The sequence below is a fragment of the Mus musculus genome, chromosome 5, assembly GCF_000001635.26.
Source record: "Mus musculus strain C57BL/6J chromosome 5, GRCm38.p6 C57BL/6J".
NCBI classification, from domain to species: Eukaryota; Metazoa; Chordata; class Mammalia; order Rodentia; family Muridae; genus Mus; species Mus musculus.
Genome location: NC_000071.6, coordinates 104,006,934 through 104,031,189, shown reverse-complemented (window position 1 = coordinate 104,031,189; position 24,256 = coordinate 104,006,934). Strand labels below are relative to the sequence as shown.

The 24,256-nt window shown below is 42.6% G+C and overlaps 1 protein-coding gene across 1 annotated transcript in view; it reads left to right on the top strand.

The window, feature by feature from the left end:
* Positions 1 to 9,393: 9,393 nt before the first annotated feature.
* Hsd17b11 (hydroxysteroid (17-beta) dehydrogenase 11) overlaps positions 9,394 to 24,256 on the top strand; it is a 32,032-nt gene continuing 17,169 nt past the window's right edge. Inside the window, exons 1-4 of the mRNA NM_053262.3 lie at positions 9,394 to 9,660; positions 12,909 to 13,016; positions 21,264 to 21,395; positions 22,505 to 22,611. Of these exons, the coding sequence (NP_444492.1) occupies positions 9,451 to 9,660; positions 12,909 to 13,016; positions 21,264 to 21,395; positions 22,505 to 22,611 (557 nt within the window). The 5' untranslated portion in view covers positions 9,394 to 9,450. The remainder of the gene's footprint in view (positions 9,661 to 12,908; positions 13,017 to 21,263; positions 21,396 to 22,504; positions 22,612 to 24,256) is intronic.

The window sequence follows — 24,256 nt, the reverse complement described above, 5'->3', positions numbered from 1 at the left end:
AAGCACAAAGAATAAACAAAGACCTTTAAATCAAAAGGGTCACAATTTTAAAAGGAAACATCTACAAGTAAATCCTGAGTTCTTTGTCTTGGGCCTGAGGAGCCGTAGGTAAGATGACTTTACATGCTTCCTGTATTTGACACAAGGGAAGGAGCAGAGGCAGCACCCAGGCACCAGCTCTGCAGGACGGTTGAGGTCTGAGTGTAATTTACTCTGTGCATCCAGATAGAAAACACTCCAAAGGTACTGTGACCCGACAGTGACCTCCACTCCTCCGCTCTCCCCTACCTGCATCTTCTAGAAAGAAACAGAACCACTGGAATTGAATAAGAAGCCAGCCTGTGGGGCTGAGGAGCTGTGGGACTTGGAGGAGCAGACCTGCAATAAGAATGAGGTTGAGGCATGTCCAACCCCCAGAAACCTTGTCCTGAGATCAGCAGGAGTAGGGTCACTCCCCCCACCCTGGGCCTGTGTGTTCTTGCACACTTACCTCTTCACTCCCATCCGCGCCTCGTCCCCCACCTCAGGAAGTCAGACCAGTAGCCAAGTCAAAGTTCCTTTCTCCTTATAAGGTCATGTACAGCGGTACCTGAAATCCCCCCTTATGCAAGTGAGCTATCCTAAACCCTGCTAATGTTGTACACTCACTTCAGAGCCCCTACTCGCCCCTCCCCAAAGGTTTAAAGAGCCTTTGTTCCCCCCATGAAACCAAACTGTCTCACTGAAGCTGCCTCACCACTTCACTGCTCACCATCGCTAGGTCACCTCGCTCCAGACCAGCTTGCCCTCCACTGGTTGCAGTGGTGGGGCACTCACACCACTGCTAGAAAGTAGAGCCTGGACAGCATTACCTTTTGATAAATTAGCATCTTATTAACTACCTGGCCTTGCTTTTTTATTTTCTTTCATAGTTTATGTTCTTGTGAAATTGCTTTATTAGGTATATCACAGTTTGTATAGTTATGCAAAAATATGAAGAAAAACAAGCTACAGTAGTATTTTTCTTAAAGTTTTTAACTCAGATCTCTTGTTGCTCACAACTGTGATCCACAAATAAAAATGTTTTTACTTGAGATAAAGAAAAACAAAGATTAAGTAGCAGTATGTTTTCATTATATCTTTACATCAAAGGCAAAATAATAACACATCTAAAGATTGACTTTCATGTGCGATTCTAGACTTGGGAAGCATCTCATTTTATGAGCATGTTCAGATAAGTTAAGTAAAAGAGTTTGGTCTCAGAGGAGATACTGACTAATCTGTGGTTGTGTTACAGAGGAATGGTACACGAAACATAAACAATGTCCTGGGTTCCTTCCCCACAGTAAAAAAGAAGGTATTGAGAGTGGTTGAGCAAAAACAGAACAAATAACAAAAAGATTTCAATGTCACTCTACTTGTAAAAGTTACAGCTGAGAAGAATTCCTTACTAGGCCACTGTAATACCCAATGCAGAGCATCAAAAGGAAAAAATAGATAAATTAGACTTTACGAAAATTAAAAACATTAAGTGCTTCCAAAGGCACTATTGACAAAGGGGGGAAAATCAACCTATTGAATGGGAAAAAATATTGACAAAGCAAATATCTGATATAGGCATCCAGAACATATAAAGAATTCTGGAAACTCAGCAACTAAAAGATTGCCCAGTTTTTAAAAGAAAAGGAATTTTGTCAACACTTGTCAGAGAAAATACATGGCCAGTAAAGACGTGTTTAAAAGAGAATACAACGTTGAGAGGAGTGGGAAGGGTTTAGGAGGATGTCTGGGCAGGAGTGGGGTAAATATCATCAAAGTTTGTGTATGAGATCCTCAAAGAATTCATTAAAATGTTATGTTCAACATCATTTTTTAAATACAAACCAGACCCACAGTGGGATATCACATCATATTCACAGGATTAATATAAATATAATTTTTAAAATAGAAAACAATAAAAGTCAGGATGTGGAGAAATAGGAGCTTTCATACATTGATGGTGGAGATATAAAACAGTCAAAATGTTAAACAGATATCATATTATTATATGGCCTACACCCCTATTCCTGTGCCTGTTCCTGTTTGGGGCTGGGGGGGGTGGAGAGAATTGAAGACACACAAAAACTTCTTCATAAGTGTTCATAGTAGCAATCACTATTGTGAGTGTGAACACGCACACCATGGCACATGTGTAGATGTCAAAGACAACTTTGCAGAATCATTTGTCTTCTTTCACTTTGGATGGGGCTTAGGCCGCTAGGCTTGTGCACTAAGGCTTTGTCTACCGAGCCATCCTGCTGCCCCTATGGGAACAATTCTTAGTAATAGCTAGGCATTAGAAATGTACTAAGTACCCACCATGAGTGGATAAACAAATGTGCTATAGTTATTCGGTGGAGTAGTATCTGGAGAGGGGAGCAAGGGGTAGGATCTGAGACCGCCTTGAACCCTATGATAAGTGAAAAAAACCAGTCTCAAAAGACAACTTACTATGTTGTCAGCTAACATTTTCTATAGAAGCCACATTCACTTGAGAGCAGCCTATCAAACCTTGGCTAACAAGAGCACCCCAGTTAAGGAGAAATGAAATATTTCAGAACAAGAGCCAGCTTTACACTGGGCTAACATTGTACCTTTCAAAAGGCATTCGCTGTCACCACTGTGTCTGACCTAAGCCTTCTGACTTGTAGATAAAACTGAGTCAGATGACTAAGCTTCAAAGACTTTTCACCTCCATCAGCCCTAAAGCCAAGACTGCATAACATTAGGAAAATATAGAAAGGACTTACCTGCCTTTCTATAGCTCACCAGATCTGATGGCCACACCAGTGTAATTGGCAAATATATTGATTTATGTCCCTGTTTTGTGATTACCAAACTTTATTAAATTCTTCTAAGTTGGAACATGTTGTCAGTGTAACTTCTTCACTTTATGCTCCCAGGCAATGATGACCTATACTTGACTCAAAATAAATTCTTATTTCATTATAAGAGTAGTTTTTAAAGGTTTGTTTATCTATCTATCTATCTATCTATCTATCTATCTATCTATCTATCTATCTATTTAATGTATATGAATACACTGTAGCTGTACAGGTTGTTGTGAGCCATCATGTGGTTGCTGGGAATTGAATTTAGGACCACTGCTTGCTCTGGTCTGCCCCGCTCACTCTGGCCCAAAGATTTATTATCATAAATAAGTACACTGTAGCAGTCTTCAGTCACACCAGAAGAGGGCATCAGATCTCATTACAGATGGTTGTGAGCCACCATGTGGTTGCTGGAATTTGAACTCAGGACCTTTGGAAGAACAGTCAGTGCTCTTAACCACTGAGTCATCTCTCCAGCCCCATAAGAGTAGTTTTTATATTGACAGTGTGATTGAACCATATGAAGTAATCGGAATGAGCAAATGCATCCTAAGAGAAGGGAACAACAGTTGTGTTGCACTGAGAGAAGGGACCAGCGGATGTGTTGCACTGAGAAGGGACCAGCGGATGTGTTGCACTGAGAAGGGACCAGGTTGTGTTGCACTGAGAAGGGGCCAGCGGTTGTGTTACAATGGGGAAGAGAACATGGAAGCACATGAGCTTGTCTGTGAGCCTGAGGTTTCTCTGTGAGACAGCGAGGGTTTAATCTGATTTCTCATGACGATCATACACTCACTCCGAGGGTACGCTAAGATCCATTGAGCTGTGCTGTGTGAGCTGTGACTTAGAGAAGCTGCTTTTAAAAAGTCGCATGTTAAATCCTAGCCCTGTGCATGGAAGGCGGTCACTTCCTGGGCAAGTCATTTACTCTCCCAGAGCCGTCTCTGTGGAAAGTGAGTTTTGTTTAACTTCTCTCAGAAACATCTTTCTCCTCATTTGTTCAATATATGTTCCTCCTATCCTCCTGAAAGGGAAGCTAAACAGCCAGGGCTATATCTCAACTAGATCTTCGCCCTGAGTGATTATGAACAGTCAAGCGGCCGTTGTGTTGGGTACAAGTACTGGGGTAACTCCCTCAGACCCAGCAAGAAGGAGGCTCTTGGTCACATGAACAAGCTTGTCATGTAACAAGCCCTACTCTGAACATTTTGTAAGTGTCTCATTTATTCACCACAATAAAACTAATACTATAATTACCCCCCCTTTCATTTATGAGGAAGCAAAACCCAAAGAGAAGTAATACTTGCCTTGGGCCACAGATAGTAGTTAAACAAAGATTGACCCTCCAGCTATCTAGCGCCAGAAACTAGTCTCAGTAACACTCTGTCATCTCCAAAGTGAACATTGTAATAGGTGTATACATAAATCCTCTCTTAGACCCCACCTCCCTTTATAAAAAGTAAGATACAAGTCTCAGTAGAACTTACCAATCAATACCCTAGGGTACTTGCTGCAAAGATTCTATTAACATAGTTGATTAAATACTAGTATAATCTTCTAAATTAATTTGGCAATAAAATTGATTCTCTAACTTTGTAGATGTTGGTGCACAAATTTTACAATGCTAGATTGGAATGTTAGTATAGCTTCATTCCCAATTGACTGGAGTTCCTTTAGTTAACTTTGTTAGAGCTAAAACAAGTAATTAAAAAAAAAGTCTTTATGAGTATTTTGCCTGCATGAATGTCTGTGCACCGTGTGTGCAGTGTGCAGGGACCAGTAGATGCCAGATCTCCTGGAACTGGAGTTACAGAGAGTTGTGAGCCACACTGAGGGTACTAGGAGTTGAATCCTTGTTGTACAATTCAGTCATCTCTTATCACTGAAACAAGCAATCCTAATAATATTGAACACAGTAAAGCCTTTAGTGATTTTGAACAAAATAAGACTATTTTAAAGCAAAAACAAAACAAAACAAACCCCCCTCTCCTTGCTAGGATTAACCATTCTCTCTCCCTTTCTTATCACCCCCTCCTCTTCCTCCCTTCTCTCTCCTCTCACCCCCCCCCCCCCCCCCCCGCCCTTACCTCCAGTTGCTTTAGTTTCTACTCAAATCTTCTTCATTCCCTTTTCTCTAGGATGAGTTTCCTGGCTAGTAGACCATGGGCTCCTAAAGAGAGGTCTTTATCTCTTCTTTGTACCCCTCCAGTTGCCTTACACGAAGCGTTTATATCAACCCTTACTGAAGTGGGTTAGATGGAATCGACAATTGTCCTATTTGGGGGCTATAGGAAGAGTAAAGACACAAACATTTTTTGTTTGTTTTCAGAATAATGAAAAGGAAGAATCCCCGTGGCTCCCATGATAAATAGTGGCATTTTCCTTGATTCTTTCGCATTAGAAAAGGTTCCTTTCATTTTCAATTGCTAAATTTTTAATTTTTGAGTTTCAGTTAAAAAAATTAAGCCAGGAGATTACATAAAATTCTATTTTTCAGTAAGTAAATTCTGAACTTGGATGAATCAGCGAAATCGTGTGACTTTCTAGAATGATCTTTATTGTGGGACTATTTGTATCTTGATCTGCCGCGGTGGTTGGGGATAGGGAAGTAGGGCCGAAATACAGTAGTTAAGCTCTCCCTTCTAAAACCTGGAAATTCAGGGTGTGGTTGGAAACACGATTGGGGGAAATCCCACATTTTAGAGAAACTGAGTCTTTTGTTCAACTGGGGAGGAAGTGGGAATACTTGCGTTTGAGTCCCTAAAAACCACAGCTAAGAGCTGGAGGGATCCCAAGGAAGAGCAAAGGGCAGTGCCCCAGCTGCGAGACCTGCAGAAGCTCCCCGCAGAGGCCGCGTTTCCTCCTGCGTGCAGCTTCTACAGCCTTCCCTAGCCCTAAGGTGTGATAAGGAATCCCTGCTCGGCATTTCCCCTCTTTCCCTTTGCCCCAGATACGGAGGTCACTTTTCTCTTTGTTATAAGCAGGGCAGCTCTCCAAGACTGATCAACCCCTGAGCCTCTGGACCTCAAATTCTGTGTGTGAGTGTTCCGGAGACACCGCAAGTGAATCACTTACACTTGTATTTCGTCAAAAGCTCTCAATAGTTAACATCTGAGGAGCTGCCCTGCTTCTGGAGAACTGGAAATCAGGACAATTTGCCTTGATATTTTAGTATTTATCCGCCTCTTTTCGAGAGCCTGGGACTGCCGGCTGGGCTCTGGGTGTGGCTCTTGGGTTGCTCTTCAGCATCCCCACAATAAAGCCTTAGGGCTAAGGTGAGCGGAGGCAGAAACCAAATCCTCTCATTAAACCTCCTAAGACAACAACTGAAGAGTTGGCCCAGTTGGTTAAGAGCGTTTGCTGCTCTTGCGGAGACCTCGTGCTCTCTCTATTCCCAGTACCTCCGTGGTTGTTCACAGTCATCTTGTAACTCGAGTTTCAGGGCATTCAGCACCCAGTTCTAACTTTAGCAGGTGTCAGGCATGCATGTGGTGCTCAGACATCCATGCAAGGAAAACACTTATCCACTTGAAATCATAAAATGGCTATTTTAAAAAAGAACGTCCCTGTGACGAATGACAGCAGGCAGAATAGTATTTTAAATAAGAATATTTTTAATCTTACCTCATTTACTCCGCCAGGGGATTCTTGTATTTATCTTCTCGAAATTTATAAGACATTTAAAATTTATCATTATTCTGAAGGTTTTTTTTTTTTTTTAAAGATTTATTTATTTATTATATGTAAGTACATTGTAGCTGTCTTCAGACATTCCAGAAGAGGGAGTCAGATCTCGTTACGGATGGTTGTGAGCCACGGATGGTTGTGAGCCACCATGTGGTTGCTGGGATTTGAACTTTGGACCTTTGGAAGAGCAGTCGGGTGCTCTTACCCACTGAGCCATCTCACCAGCCCCTATTCTGAAGGTTTTATTAATGCCTTTTAATCTTTCTGGAAACCCTATAAGGCAGCTATTAATGTCCTAATTTTAAGAGTAAAGAAACGAGACACAATGCTTTGTTAAATTCAGATTCATCCAACAAGAAAGTGACACAAACAGCACCCTTTATTTGTGTTTTATTTATTTGGATATTCCTGTTTTTGAAACAAATTCTCTCTACATAGCCCTGGCTGTCTTAGAGCTCACTATACAGACCAGGCTGGCTTCAAACTCATTGAGATCCTCCTGCCTCTGCCTCCCAAGTGTTGGGCATTAAGAAGCATGCCACCATCCCTGGCTAACAGGATTGTTTATGTAGCTCAGGGTGACATGGAACTTTGAATCCTCCTGCCTCCACTTCCAGATACTGGGATGGTATGTGAGTGCCACTATGTCCCGGGAAAACCAAAATCCTAACTTATGATAGGAAGAAGATTGGCCTGCACACCAGACTCCTTCAGATCTGACGTCCAGCCAGGGGGTCTTACATAGTTCATCATTTCAGGCTAACACTGCTTTCCTCTGCTGTGCTGTCTCAGGCAGTCAACCCTCTAGACAGAGGCACACCGAGGAAAGCCACTTCTGACCCACAGGAATGTAAATGTTTCTTGTTGACTTTCAGTTTTCAAAAATGAACCGGGAGAGGGAACAAAAGCAATGGCTGCAAGACAGAAAGTAAGTCTGATCCGTCCTGACAATGGGGAAGTAAGCTACCGAAGACAGAAACTGGGAGTTAGAAAGAAACTGTTAACTGGGAGTTAGAAAGAAACTGTTCGATCTCGGACCCTGGGACAAGGGACTGAGGTGCATATTACACAAACCAAAGCAGACTTTGCCTTCAGTCTCCCCAGCATCCTTCAGTCCCTACCTGGCATACCCTGCCCCCAATCTTGAACTTTCCAGCCTAGAGGCTGGGCTGCCCTTCCCCCAGAGGCTCCTCTCTGTATAATTCAGACATTTTGGTCTCTCTCTTCTTTTCCTCTTCTCTCTCTCTCTCTCTCTCTTTCTCTCTCTCTCCCCTTCTACCCCAACTTTCCACTTTACCCATGGTGCTGTCTCTGGCCTTGGTCTTTGGGGCCAGTGAACTTAAGCCTCCTGAAAGCAGCAATGAGCTGACTTTAATATAATTTAATCTGGCTTAAATTGGCTCTGTAAACTGGAGGTGGAGAAATAACCTATCAGACTCCTGGAGAGGATAGGATACTTTTTCTCTGCCAACATCTATAGTTGTTGGAACAAGAAAGAAAGAAAAAAAAATAGAACCTTGTTGCCTAAAGTTACAAATAAAACTTAACAGAAGTAGCAAAGGGAGAGAGAATTATATTGGGATGATAGGAGACAGGAAGATAAAGAGCAAGCAAAGCAAGCCACATCCTCAGTGTCACAGGAGGAAAGTCAACGGATAACATTTATAGTTCATAAACCAACCACTCAACAGACAGGCTATTAGCTTGTTCCTGCTGCTAAATGAGGAGAAACTGCCTCAAAACAACCTGGGGAAGAGAGAGTTCCAGGCCAGCCAGAGCTACACAGAGGAATCCTGTCTCAAAAAGTGTGTACTGGGGACGAGAATGCTGGAGAGATGGCTATAGCTCTGTGGTTAAGAGCACTGTCCATTCTTCCTGTGGACAATGGTTCAATTCCCAGTGCCTACATGCAGGTTCACAGCTCCTAGTAACTTCAGTTCTAGGAAACCCAGAACCCTCATCTGCCCTTTCCCCACACCGGGAGCAAAAATAGTGTGCACACAGGCAGGCAAACCACCCACCATTCTTGAATATATGTTTTGTTTCTCGTTTTCAGATTCTCAGAGGCCGAGTGGGAGCTGGTTGCCCCGCTACACGGCTCTTCCCTGGGGAGATGGGTTTACTGCTTCTCCTAAAACTTGATTATGCCTTGGGAGGATACACCCCTCTGCCCTCCAGAAATGCTCAATTCAAATTAAAATGCGATGTAGGGTCATTTCTAATTCAGGAGCTTGGTTTTCCCTCTTGTGCTTTGTTTTGCTTGAAGGGTTGTTTGTTTTGTTATTAATTTTTGGTTAGCGTGCAAAGAAATGGGTTTGTGACTTTTATACACAAACGTGCCAGGTGTTCTAACCCGCCCCTCCCCCATAGCCGTCCTCCCATCCCCCTCTTGCTACTTCTCTTCCTTTCCCCAAAGAGTCCCCTTCCTTGTTTCCTGGTCCTTTAAGGTGTGGCTCCACATTTGCAACCCTTATGCAGAAACAGACAACTGTCCACCGCAGCCTGAGCACTGCTAGCACTTGCCCTTCATCCTTTACTGCGCAGCGTGACGACCTCTCCTCTCCTAGGTCTGCTGCAGACAGGGAGGGGATTTTTCCATTTTAGGAAAGCGTGAGGTAACTAGCCCTCCTAGGAGGAAGTCCGCGATAGCTATCAGGGTCGCACCGCCCTAGGGCTTGCCTCTGAACTTCGTCCCTCCCAGATTTCCAAGCCAGCGAGCAGTTGCTCTGACTGCAGTCCGAGCCAATGGCAAAAACCCTCCTGAAGCCCGGCCCCGCGGAAGGAATGGTTTCCGAGTTGTTTGTTTCTCTTTAATAGGGGAACTCTGCCTTGCTTAAGCTTTTACTCTGTGCGTAACCGACACCCTCCAGAGGCCGTTTAGGACCGGGAACGAGAGCACCGGGCCTCCAAAAGGATGAAGTATCTTCTTGACTTGATCCTGCTGCTGCCTTTGCTCATCGTCTTCAGCATTGAGTCTCTTGTCAAGCTTTTTATTCCCAAGAAGAAAAAATCTGTCGCCGGAGAGATCGTCCTGATCACCGGAGCTGGTCATGGGATTGGAAGACTGACTGCCTACGAATTTGCCAAACTTAACACCAAACTGGTTCTCTGGGATATCAATAAGGTAACCGCGCTTCGTCGCTGCCTTTTCTTTGTGGTCCACACTGGCAAACAACCACCCTTTATAGTTCTCTGTAGAGTCCATAGAGCATATAGTAACTATTCATATTTTTTCAGATTATAAGAGAGGCATAATTTGATATCTGTTAAGACCACACGATGAACGGACCTATGGACAATGAGAATCTTGGCTATCTCCCTTCGCTACATTAACACTACATTAAATCCATCCTGAAAGTGGCCTATAATCTCCTCCTACTGACCATCATAAACTTTTGGAAAATACAGCAGTTTTAGGTGCTATACCAAGAGTTAGATGTGTGCGGCTGTCAAGTCTCGTTTGCAGCTGCTGAGATGGGCTCGAAATGACACCCTACAGGGATCACCATTGCACTGCCAGTTGCCTACAGGAGTCATCTAAGTCACCTTATAGAAAAAATAGTTAAAAGTGAAATAACTTCAGTGCGGTCTCCTGTACCTTCAGGTTGAGGTGGGAGGTGAGTTAGAAGGAGCTAGCAGTGAAGTGTTGGTCTGGCTTTTGGTGGATGACAGAGGGAATCTGAAGGCATCTTCTGGCTTAGCGTGCCCCTCACTGCACTGTGTACATCCATTCTATAAACAAGAGGTCAAGGTTCATGAGATTAAATAAGAACTCTAACTCTAGAGTGATTGTGACAACAAGTAATCAGTGCTCCATAGTATCTACAGCCCAGATGGTAAGACCTGGTGGCAAACAGGAGATGGGCTACCTACGTCTGGTGGAGAAAACAGATAATTAGATATGTATACGATGGATTAACAATGCAAACTGGGCCAGCATGGGTCAGCTAGCCAAGGCCCAGCATAGGCATATGGTCAGGCATATGAAATGGGCTCTTTGCTTCTTAACTGAGAAAGACGAGGCTACCCAGGCTTTAGTTTTCAGAAGGCCAGGGAGATGGTAAGTTAATGTGTGAGGTGATTTAGCCAAGAGTCTAGCAGGTGGCACACAAACTAGTCTGAAATTTTATTCTTTAACAAGAATGGTTTGGGCTTATCGTTTCTAATATACACAATTTTCTCTAAAAAAGTGTGTTTATCCAAAAGAAAAAAATGTTTGATGACTCTTACTGCCTTCTGGACAGTATTATAATACAGAACTACAGATACCTGTGATGAAGCAGCCTTCATGAGCTAAAGACAGTCAACAGGCAACCTGTACTATAAAATGCACAATTGGGTGACATAGAAAAAGGAAGCATGAAAGGAGCTTGGGACTGTGGGGTAGGAAAGGCACACTGCAGGTCGTCTAGGCGGCCAAGGAAGGCATCAGAAGATGGAGTCAAGAGAGACTGGGGTTGCAGATCAGTGTTACAGTGCTACCGCAGCATGCACAAGGCCCTGGTTCAGTTCCCAGGACCAACACACATTAAAAACACAGGGACAGCAAATTCAAAGCCTGGGACAGACTGAAGAGAGGAAAAGTCTAAGATCTGATCAAGGTCCGAGCTGAAGCAGACAACACCCACCCTCGTGGCTGTTCAGTGTGGATAACCCACTTGATTTCAAACATTTAGCGTGGAAAGAGGGATGCAGAATACTATATTGATAATGTTGAAGCAGTAGGAGTTTGGTGGGGAAACTGGGTTAGATAAAAGGACGGAGTGTACTGTGGTTCTCTGAGTCAAATGCACAGGCTTGGAGAAACTGCCATCAGACGGCGGTTGGATGTTGAGAAATCGTAATGGTTCTGCCTAAACTTCGTTACCTGTTTTATCTGCTTCTACTAATTCACTCTGATTGTGGGCTGCACATAATGTTTTAATTCTGCCTCGCCATGCTTTCTAACATTTGTAGGCTAATTGTAACATTACAAACATCTGTGATGTATACAACCAAAACATGAGTCCCGAGGGAACAATGCAGAGATAGGCGCAAGGCCACAGGGGCCCTGAGGGAGGGTGCTGAGGGAAGAGCTCTGGGGGGGGGGGGGGGGGAGGTGCTGGGAGAGGAGCCCTGGTCAGACAGCTTGGTTGATATGCATGAGGACCCAAGTTTGGCCCCACAGTGCCCACTTAAAGATCCAAGGGCAAGGGGGCCAGGGCCAGTAAGGACTGTCATGAGTGGGGAGCCTGGAGGATCTGTGGACCCTGCTGGCATTAGGTGGGTGGGTGGAGCCTAGAGGATCTGTAGAAGGACTGACACTATGGGGGGGGGGGGCTAGGGGAGACGGGAGTAACCCTGGAGGATCTGTGGACCTTGGTGGGGGGGGCCTAGGGGAGACGGGAGTAACCCTGGAGGATCTGTGGACCTTGTGGGCAAGCCAGCCTAGCAGACAGGACAAACTCCAGGCTCAGTGAGAGATTGTTTCTAAATAAATAAATAAATAAATAAATGGAAAGTGTTTGTAAAATAAACTGTTGACCTATAGTTTCTATGTGCATGTAAACCACTCATACAAACATTCACACGTGAACATGAATGCATACATACACCACGCACATCAATGCATGCACATTCATGCAGTGCATGTGCTTACAGGGACACAGGCACACTCGTATGCGCACACACACACACACACACACACAAAGGAGCTGGTCTTTGTATGTCAGCTAAAGTGTGTCCTGCAGTTGATTGGGAATCACTTCTAGTCCCCTTTACTATCCTAATTACTGTGATTTGACTGATCCGATCGGGACAAACTTCTATTTCGCTCATCAGAGCACTGTCCCATTCTGACTTTTGGCCGTGCGGTATTTTATTACAAATATTTGGGAGAAATGTCTTTAATTAAATGCACTTGAGAAACAAACTGTTCCACTCGTCAGAATGTTCTGCTGGGTTAAATTTTATTTTTGTAATATGCTACTAGAAAAATTAGAGGAATAGGACTCTTGTTACCCTTTTGGAGACCTAAGGCCGGGAGCCTCCATTTGGGGGACTTTGGTTTGGACTCCTGGAGGAGTGCTTGAAGATGACTACTACTGAGGAGGGGTCCTCTGACCACCAAGCAGAGGGGAGTGGAGAGGAGCCTGAAGGAGGAGTAAAGGACAGCAGGTAAGACTGTCAGCTGACGTCACTCAAGAGAGGGTGGACACCCGGATGACCAATTGTCCTCATCGTTAAAGACCAGTGAGCTGCTTAGGTTAGCTTGGTTTAAATAACCCACCTGGCACTTTACTAGTATGTCTTCCTCCTTGATCCCCAGCTTTGGGGGAATGTGTCCCCATCATTTATATTCTCCGTTTGCTCTCTTCGTGGTTTTTTTCCTAGAACGGCATCGAGGAAACAGCTGCTAAGTGCAGGAAGCTGGGTGCCCAGGCCCATCCCTTTGTGGTGGACTGCAGCCAGCGGGAAGAGATTTACAGCGCTGCGAAAAAGGTGAGATCCCACGTGTACTTAGAAATATGTCACGGGGGACAGCTAGGAAGTGTGTTGGAGATGGTCGCATTCGCTGGCTACACAGAATCATTGAAAAAACGTTGCGGCTCGGCTCGTATTCCCCAAGACTGTGTGCCCGGTCAGTGACAGACCTGGAAGTACACAGTGTGATTGAGACTCAGACTTCGGTGTGCTCACTGACTGTATCCTCTCTTGGGGAAGGAGGGATGGCTCCGTAGGGGAGGTAGATGGCTCAGTGGTTAAGCATGTCTGCTGCACAAGCGTGACAACATTCATATGTGAGGCAGCCACATGTGCCTAAGGTTTGCTGGCTGCCGGACTGGCTTGGACCTCAGCGATAGACTATCAGGGGAATAAGGCAAAGGGCAGTAGAACAGGACTCCTTCGTCCTCCTCTGGCCTCTGTGTGTGTACATAGGCACATGCACCTACATGTACACTACACACACATCACACACACACACACACACACTATACACATACACACACACATACCACACAATATACACAACACACACATCACACACAGTATACACAACATACATATCACATACACTATACACAAGCACACACACAACACACACATCACACACACTATACACAACATACACATCACACACACACACTATACACATATACACACACATACCACACAATATACACAACACACACATCACACACACTATACACAACACACACATCACATACACTACACTACACACACTTCACATGCACTATACATTACACACCATCACACACATTATACACATCACATCACACACACTATACACACATTTGGGGGTGGGTACAATGTGGCAAACTTTAGCAAGTAGAAGGCCTGAGTATCAATCTCAAGAAAAGCCACCAGGCATGTGCATGTGTAAAAACATGAATAACGTGCATACAAGCCAGCCTCAGCTCCATTGGTTTTCTTTCATTAAGGGTAGAGCAGAGTCCAGGAATCTATACTGCAGCACCCTGTGCAATTCCCTCACTCTGCCATGGTCTGACACTGTGGACCGCCCTTACCTGTCACCAGCCACGTCCCAGCACTGACAGTGTCCTCTGAAGCCCAGTTAAGGATATGGGTCTGAAACTCACAGTGTTAGGGATTTGTTTGAATGGCAGGTTGATCTAGACCCACAAGGCATGGCTGTCCTCTACCTACACTTGAAATGCTCTTTGTATGAAATGTGCTCTCGTTTGTGCCTCGTGGAGGAGGGTCATCAGAGTAACAGGCAAAAGTCTCTAAAATTTGCATTTCTACTAGAGCAATCTGACCTCTCCCTCAGCTAAGTGGACACAAAGATCCCAATTCAACCCAACTGAGAGCCTCTTTGTTTGGATTTAGATATGGTTGATTTTTTTTCCTTCTGTTTTTAAATAGTTCTGTTATTTTGGATTTTTTTTTATTTGAAATTTTTTGACATTATAATACGATCGCATCATTTCTCCCTTTTCTTTCCTCCTCTGAAACTTCCCATCCACTCCTCTTGGTCTCTTCCAAATGCATGTTTAGGCAGTTGGGTTGATGAGACTCTATGGATGTGGTTTCTAATATGAGGAGACACAGGCTCACAGCGAACTCACAGACTCTCTGGCTCTTAAAGTCTTTCTGCCCTCTCTTCTACAAGGTCCCCTGAGTCTTAGAATCAAGATAGTTTTATAGATCTACCTGTTGGGACTTGGCTTTACAATTCTGTGCTTTGATTGGTTGCCGTTTTCGGTCGTGGTCTCATCTGTTGCAAAGAGAGGTTTCCTTCATGAGTGGTGAGGATTCCATTTATCTGTGGGATAAGGACAAGTATTTACAACATTCCTAGGGATTATGCTGGCTTAGTAACATGTGTGGTTCCCCTCCGAGATCCATGACTTTACTACCCCAGGGTATTTAGCTAGGTTTGCAGTATAAAACATGATTCCGTTCTTGTTGAGCAAGTCTTCAGTCCAGTTAGAGATGTGTTGGTTACTACTGCTGTGAAGAAACACCATGACCAAAAGCAACTTGGGGAGGAAAGGGTTTATTCCATTCACAGTTCCAAATAACAGTTCATCAAAAGTGGTGAGGACAGGAACTAACACAGGAGCTGATGCAGAGGCCATGGAGGGGTGCTGCTTACTGGCTTGCTTCCCCTGGCTTGCTCAGCTTGCTTGCTTATAGAACCCAGGACCACAGCCCAGGGATGGCACTACACACAATGGGCTGGGCCTCCCCCATTGATCACTAATTGAGAAAATGCGTTACAGCTGGATCTTATTGGAGGCATTTTCTCAATTGAGGTTCCCTCCTCTCTGATAGCTCTAGCTTGTGTCAGGTTGACATAAAACCAGCCAGTACAGTCACCCCCAAGGTATGTGTGCCACTGCCACACCTTATAGTTCTCATGTCTTGCTGGTCATTATTACGGTTCATGAGTATCATAGTTGGATAGGACTTTTGGTTGTCTCCCTCCTTTAGAAGCTTGCAAGGTGGCATCTGGTACCATAGAAGCTAGGCTTCAGGGACGCCATTCAAGTCAGTTTCTGTTCAGATGCATCTAGACCCTGTGTCTAAAATGCATGGTATCTTCAGCAATAAGGACTTACCTATTTGGTCTCTTCACAACAATAGAACCATGACTAGGACAATGTGTCTTCTTGATTCTTTGTTTTTTTGATTTCTTTATATATTTTGCCTATGAATTCTCTGTCAGATGTGTAACCCACAAAGGTTCTCTTCCATTCTGTGGGCTTCCTCTTTACTCGGATGATTCATTCCTTTAACTATGCAGAAGCCTTTTAGTTTTCTGAAGCCCCTCTTGTCAAATGTTGGCCATCTTTCTTGGGTGATTGGAATACAATTCAGAAAGTCTAGGTACTGCCTGTGGTGTTTGTCTACCAGTTTCAGTGTTTCAGGTTTAGTGGTTTTGGTCCATGTGGAGTTAGTTTTATGTAAGGTGATAGATATGCATCATTCTTCTGCATGTGGACTCCAGTTTTCCCAGCACCGTCTGTGGAAGATGCTTTCTTTTTTCCAGGCTATGTTTTTTGAATCTTTGCCAAATATTAAGTGCACGAAGGTACATGCACTCATGTTTGGGTCTCTGATTTTGTTCCATTGTCTGCTTGTCTGCTTGTCTGCATGTTGTTGTTGTTGTTCCTATGGCTCTGTGATGTATCTTAAGATCTAGATTGGTAATTCTTTCTAGCATAGTTCTTTTTGCTCAGGATTGTTTTGGCTATCAGGGATCTTTTGTGGTTCCATAGGAATTTTAGGATTTTGATTTTTTATTTTGTGAAGAATGAGATGGGGATTTTGATTGGGATTGCATTGAATCTGTAACCAGCTTTTGCTAAAACAGTCATTTTCCACATGTTAATTCTTCCAATCCCTGAACATGGGATGTCTTTCCATTTTCTACTCTCTCTCTCTCTCTCTCTCTCTCTCCAGAAGCTTAAAGTTTTTGTTTTTGTGGTCCTTCACTTCCTCAGCTGAGTTTATCCCTAGATACTTTATTTTCTTTGAGGGTGTTGTGAATGGGAATTCACATGTCCATGATCTCCTTGGTATGTTTGTTCTTGGTGTATAGAAAAGCTATTGATTTGTACAGCTTGATCCTGTGTCCTGCTTCATGGCTGAGTTTATCATTTCTTGTTTTCTGGCAGAGTTTTTGGGATCTGTAATATATAGTATCATGTCATCTACAAATAGGGATAGTCTGATTTCCCCCCTATTTGTATCCTTTTGATTTCCTTCTCTTGCTTTATTGCTGTAGCTAGCACTTAAGCACAGCATTGAAAAGGAGATGATCTGCATCTGTTGAGATGATCGTATGGTTTTTGTTGTTAAGTCTATTTATGTGGTTGGTTACATTTATTGATTTATAAAATGTTTCAGGGATAAAGTCAGCTTGGTCATACTGGGTAATCCTTTTGATGTCTGTCTGTACTCTGCTTGCCAGTATTTTACTGAACATTTTTGAGTCTGTGTTCATCAGGCATGCTAGCACATAGTTTTCTCTTTTTTCCGCTGTGTTTCCTGGTTGTGGTGTTCCAGTGACACTAGCCTCATGGATTGAGTTTGGGAGCACTCCTTAATGTCTCCGTTTTTTGAGTAGATTAAGAAGAACTGGTCATTGATCTTCTTTGAAAGTCTGGGAGAATTCTGCTGTGAATTCATCTGGCCCTGGAATCTTTTGTTTTCTTTTGTGTTTTTGTTATTTTTATTTATTAATTTTAGCGGAAAGGCCTTTCGTTATTATTTTGATTTCCTTGTTTGCTATGGGTCTGTTTAGATTGTTGAGTTCTTTTGGTTTAATTTTGGTGGTTTGACTGAATATAAAATTTCATCTTTTTTGTTCATGTTTTCAAAAATAGCTTAATGGTATACAGGTTTCTAAAAATATTCCCTTGTGTTATTCTGAGTTTCTTTGGTCTCTTTTGTAAAAATTTTCCATGTTTATTTCTGATTTTGTTAATCTGAGTCCTCTCTTTTGGCTAGTTGGGCCAAGGATCTGTCTATCATGTGTATTGTCTCAAAAACACTGCTCTTAGATTTGTTGGTTCTTTGTATTATCTGTTGTTATTGTTTCTGGTTCATTGGTTTCTGCTGTGATTTTTTTTTTCTTCCCATTAATTGGGTTTGGATTTGGTTTGTACTTGTTCTACATTTCTTAGTTGTATCACTAAGTCACTTATTTATGCTCTTTCTGATTTTTAATACAGCCACTTGGAGCTGTGCGTTTCCCTTATGAGATGCATTCACACTGTACCCGAGGCTTAGCTATGTTGTATGCTCATTTTCGTTTAGTTCTAGGACATCTTTTATTTATATTTGAATTTTTTTCTAAGGCCCACTCATCATTCAGTAATGTGCTTTTTTAATCTCCATGAGTTTGTGTGTTTACTAAAGATCTGTTTGCTGTCAGTTTTAAGTTTCGTTGCTTTGTGGTCAGATAGAATACAAGAAGTGATTTCAATCTTTTTGAATTTTAAAGGTTTGTTTTGTGTTCACAGATGTGGTCCAACTTAGAAAAGTTTCCACGTGTTACTGAGTAGCTTGTATGTTCTTTAGTGTTTGATTGGAATGTTCTGTAAATATCCGTTAAGTCCATCTAACGTATGATGTAGTTAATAATGGTATTTCTCTGGTTCAAAGGCTCATGGAGAGTATGGGACTGTGGGTATTGAAATCTTCTACTAATATTGCATTGCTATTAAACTGTGTCTTTAAATCCAGCAGCAGTAGTTGTTTGTTTGTTTTTATGAAATTGGGTGCCCCAGAGTTTGGTACATATATGTTTAGGATAATAACATCTTCTCTAACTAACTGTCCCCTTGATTAGAATGGGGACACATTAGAATGTGTTCCTTTTTATCTCTTCTGACTAGTTTTAGTCTGAAGTTTACTTATTCAGATTGTAGTATAACCTCTCTGTGTCTACCAAGTGTACTGGACTGTAGAATAGAACACCATAGCCACAGGGATATTGGTGATTATTAAATTAATTAGCTATGCGAACTACCTAACAATTCAACTGTCAGCTTGTTTTCTTTACTAAGAGAACTATGCAAATTTGGCAGCATTCCCACTCTGAAAAGAGATAGATAATGAAGAAGAGAAAGTTTTTTTGTTTTGTTTTGTTTAAAAATCTTTCGTATGGACACAGAACTGTAATGTCTTACTAGATAAATATGTTAAGCACACATCCTCTAAATAACTATTTCTAAAGGAGAAAAATTTGATGGTCTTTGGGACATACTTTAGTAACATGAGACATCAGTTGAAGGACATTATTAATAATTTTCCTGCTGTGATAGAGATGTGAGGAGTGACTATGGATGAAGGGCAGATACTTTACTAGAGCGTGGCCCTTCCCACCTTACTTACACCCTGATGTGATTCAGCCCTACTAATGAGACCTGGGCATGCCGACTGAAGCTTCCCTGGGCACTGGTGAACCTTTGTTCCCTGGCAGCCTCTCTATGAGAGGTTCTTTGTGGAGATCTGGAACAGTTCAGGTTGAACCTTTAGAAGCGTAAACCATTCTATTGGTTCCTGTCTCTTAGGTGGGCAGACAAGATCATCACCTTAAGTATTGTGGAGAACAGTAAATACAAAGAAGATGAAACCACCTGAAAACCGTGCAGGGGAGCAAATGATCCCACGGGGCGTTCGCCACTTTCCCTTCAGTCCCCATCATACCATGGCCCTAGTGCTAAACAATGGCAGGGTTCTTAGGAGAAGCTTAGCTGTTATTAGAGCCCAGTATACATCCGAATGCTGCTGACTCTACGGTGTACACAATAAGTTTAGCTGCTCGCAAGCTAAACAAAAGTTCTTATATGATTTCCTTGCACTGCTATGCTGCTGTGGTCTTCTGAAAGGGAACCTAAGCTTTGGGAGTCTGCAAACTTTCTTATTTACAGTTGCTGTTAGTGATTACAGTAGATGCCAGAAGATGCAGCAATCACTTGGGAAAAAATACATCACCCCAAGTTCTTCCTTCTTGAATATGAATAGACTTCACTGCTCAAAGGATGCCTTGTGAAGCCCTTGGCAGGCAGCCCTGTTATCTTGCTTATATTTCCACAACTGAAATTATTTAACCCATAGCTGCAATAACCTTTGAAAGCTGCAGTGGCTTATATAACACTCCAATATAATCCCTTTGGTTTCTCAAATGTTCTTCCTTCTGGACTAATATCAAAGGAAGAAATTAATCACCAAGGGGAAAGACTTGCATGGTAGAAACCAGGTGTGTAATTTTTTGTTTGTTGCTTTCGTTTGTTTTGAGGCTATGTAGCCCCAGCTGGCCTAGAACTCTCTCTATAGATCATATTGGCCTCAAACTCACAGAGATCTGCCTTTCTCTGTCTTTGGAGTTCTGAAATTAAAGAAGTATAACACCATTCCCAGCTATATATAATACTCATATTATTTTTTTTTTAAGATTTATTTATTTATTATATGTAAGTACACTGTAGCTGTCCTCAGACACTCCAGAAGAGAGAGTCAGATCTTGTTACGGATGGTTGTGAGCCACCATGTGGTTGCTGGGATTTGAACTCCTGACCTTCGGAAGAGCAGTCGAGTGCTCTTACCCACTGAGCCATTTCACCAGCCCTAATACTCATATTATTTACCTCATATATATTTCCATATAAAGACCTTCTTAGATACCTCATAAGGCCAAGGAAAGAATCTACAAACATACCCCCTTAGACATAGGTATAAATGGATGTGTATTGATGACATAATAGTAATAGCTCATTTACATGTTTCATTTCTCCCCAGTAACATAACAAGCTATATTTTGTTTTTGTTTTGTTTTTTGTTTTTTTTGTTTTTTTGTTTTTTTGGGTTTTTTGTTTGTTTGTTTGTTTGTTTGTTTTCTGTATAGCCCTGGCTATCCTGGAACTCACTTTGTAGACCAGGCTGGCCTCGATCTCAGAAATCCGCCTGCCTCTGCCTCCCGAGTGCTGGGATTAAAGGAATGCGCCCGGCTAACGAGCTATATTCTTAACTGTTTTAAGCAATGGAAATTTAGAATCACTTACTTAAAGTCCAGAGAACAGAGTCAAAACTCTACTCAAGATCCCCTAGCCGACACTCCTAAGCCTTTTGCCACCTGATGGAGATCGGCAATGGAGGAAGGAAATCATGAAAATAAGGGAGCATAAGATGTGACCGTCTTAATAGTGTAAGCAGTGTCTCGTGATGCCTCACAGCTGTCCTAGAATCTGCCAATAGACTTAACTCGTTTCTGCGTAACTTTTGAAGAAGCGCTTAAAAATCATTGTTGTTTATCCAAATATCCCTGTAGCCATAATCCACAGAGTAAGGTCAAGAGACTAAATTACAAAAGAATTCTAAACAGAGCAACTTTGGGTTTAAGCAGGAAGACAGAAAGTATCTTTATGCCATGCTGACATAGAGGTAAGAAAATTGCTTTCCCCCCCCAAGTCTACTAGATAAAAATGTATCTATCCTTTTGGGGGCTGGAGAGATGACTCAGCAGTTAAGAGCACTGACTGCTTTTCCAGAGGTCCTGAGTTCAATTCTCAGCAACCACATGGCCTCCAATGCCCTCTTTGGGTGTGTCTGAAGACAGCTACCGTGGGCTCACATACATAAAATAAATGAATATTTCTTCAAAAAGAAAATGTATGCTCTTTTAATAGTCAGAATATGCAAGCCTACAATCAAACCACTTAATGGATACATTTTCTTCTTTGATGGTTTAAGGTAAAGGAAGAAGTTGGAGATGTTAGCATTCTGGTAAATAACGCTGGCGTTGTCTACACTGCAGACTTATTTGCTACGCAGGACCCTCAGATTGAAAAGACTTTCGAAGTCAATGTGCTTGCACACTTTTGGGTGAGTGTAATTACCTTTACAGAACAGTCCTTTTGGAAGACTCAAAGACTGAGAGTTTGTTTCTAGTGATATGACTACGTTTTACCAACAACTGCACTTCCAAAATTAATAATGAGGTAAATCATTGTAAGTTTCAGTTATTGTGTGTGTTTTTGGTCCTTCTGGCTTTTGGCATCAAGGTCTCAGGTACCTCAGGCTGGCCTTAACACTCAATATATAGCTGAGTCTGGCTTTGAACTCCTGATCCTCCTGCCCCGTCTTCAAAATTCTGGGTTTGCAAGCATGTATCACCATGCTAAACTAGATTTGACTCTAAACTAGATTTGCACACCACTCTGTGATAATTTAGAGAATACAGCGAGGAGACAAAGACCACCCAAGTCGTTGTCTATGACAATGTAACAAGGGTGAGTGTGGCATGCTTTCAAAATCTCATGAGACTCGGACCCATATTATTTCCTGGCCTCAAAAGCTTCAGACTTTATAATGGAGCTCACCATTCAAGGACATTAGTTGTATGTTTCTGAAGACGCCAAGTAGTTCCCAGAGAGCTACTTTATAAAAGACCCCTTGGTATATTCCTAGGTATGAGCTTAGGGTGATTGGAGCCATTGAACTGCACCTATGTTTGTGTTTGGTAACATATAGTGTATTAGCTTATTTGTTTCTAAATATCCTCAGCACACAGTGGTTACTCTATAAATGTTTAATGTACAAATTAATTAGTAGCCATTAGGAGATTGCTCTTCATGGTATTTTGAGATCATGATCAAGTTGTTGTCTAGTGATTTAATATTAAGTGTTACTTCTTGGGCTCTAGTGTGTCGTCTCTATTCAATATATAAAATAGTTGAAGGTATCAATGGTAAGAGGTCGGGGATATAAGTAGTTAGCAGTTTAAATGAGATGAGTTCTCAAGGCTTTGGTGTGTGTTGCAGTTTTTCCGATGTGACCTGCTGTCCATTTGTCTTAAGCTGGTCTTGGCCATCAGAGGTTTTCATTTGTATCAGGAACAATGTTTGGGAAGTATGACTTTGTTTTAAAGTATCCTCCGTGGGCTATGAACCAAAAATAATACGTGGTTTCTTTTGAATAAAAATTATTTCTAGACCACCAAGGCATTTCTCCCAGTGATGATGAAGAATAATCATGGCCACATTGTCACTGTGGCATCAGCAGCAGGCCACACCGTGGTCCCCTTCTTGCTGGCTTACTGGTACGTGAGTACTTCTCCTTCATCAACTCTAACACTTAACGTGTATGCTTGGAAACTTTTACATAAGATGCACACATATCTTACATAAAAATAAACTACCTATCTACCCATATACATGTGTGCATGTTTACACACACCTATAGTTACGTGTCCAGATATATACATAATCTGAATTTTGGTGCTTAATTTTTCTTATCCTATCTAGTGAGGGTTATCTTCATCCTGATCATATACTCAGTTTCCAAAACAGAAAGAGCTCTACAAAGTCTTGGAATTACCAGTGTCATCAACTCTTAAGCCCTCTTTCAGTTCACTTCAAGGGCTGTTCTGGAAGTCTCTGGAGGAATTACTTGTCAAACAATCACTTAAAACATTTTCCATGCCTTCTAGCCATAAGGAAACACAACAGTAATGTTTTTGCACCATGAAGATGGCAGTATAAAGTAGCTTATAAAGAGGAATGGCCCTTTCAAAATCGACAGAGGGTGTTGTCTGAGACAGCTGGAAGCACAGAGCAGTGGGTACACCTCCAGCCAACTACAGCTCTGTGGTTTCTGAGCTGTGCAGAGTGCTCCTTGCAGTTCCCAGCTGCGGGCCACATCTGTGAGCCTTACCTACCACAGCGTCTTCATTGATTCCGTTTTTTTGATCAGTGTCTGCTCGGTGCTAGAGTTTTCACAGAGAAACTATGATTTCTCCCAGCAGAAAACCTTCCCTTCAGGTGTTGTTGACAAGTGGGTAACTGAACCTAGATGCTTCTAAGCAAACACACCACTTTCTTTTTTCTTCTTTGTGCCCCCTCTCTTTCCTCTTTCCTCCCTCTCCCTCATTCATCCTCTATCCCTCCCTCCCTCCCTCCCTCCCTCCCTCCCTCCCTCCCTCCCTCCCTCCCTCCCTCTCTCCCTCCCTCCCTCCCTCTTTTTTGTTTTTTTGAGACAGGGTCTCCTGTAGCCCAGCCAGGAATGATCTTGAACTCCTGACCCCTTTGTTTTTACCTCCCAAGGCCTGGCCTTGCAGGTGTGTCACTGTGTCTAGTCCACACCGTGCTGGGGATCACACCCGGGACCTTGGGCATGCTAGGTGGGCGCTTTACACTGAGCCACATCCTGGCCTCAAAGTTGGAAATTTTATTTTGTCACAAATAGTCAGCATAAGAATTAGCTTACAATGAAATGCTGCTTTTAAAAGATTTAAAAAGAAATAACAATTCTGAGTATCATGAAGAGTTGAGGTGAAATTGCCAAGGGTAAGGGGGGAGGCATCTACTCACTTAGGTTTCCCACATTCGTATCTAGGTTCACCCTAAAGTTCAAACCTACTCTACTGCCATTCACTATTCTGAAGAGATCTCTTACATCCTAAGAGACTGGACCTCACAGCCAGAGTTAATAACACCCCTTACAGTCACTTAAGACTGCTGTCCTACTGTGCACTCAAACTGTTTAACCTGCCTTTAACAGAACAGTGTGACAGCCAACCTTACTTGCCTTGGATTTCCCATGGAATCACCTTGCACAAGCAAAGCCAATGCACAGCTGCAGGCTTTTATCTCCCTCTTCCACGCCCTTGGCCCAGAGTGAGGCATACGCATCATTTGTTGAAAGCAACGTCCTAAAACCTACCATAAAGGTTGAAAGCATCCACT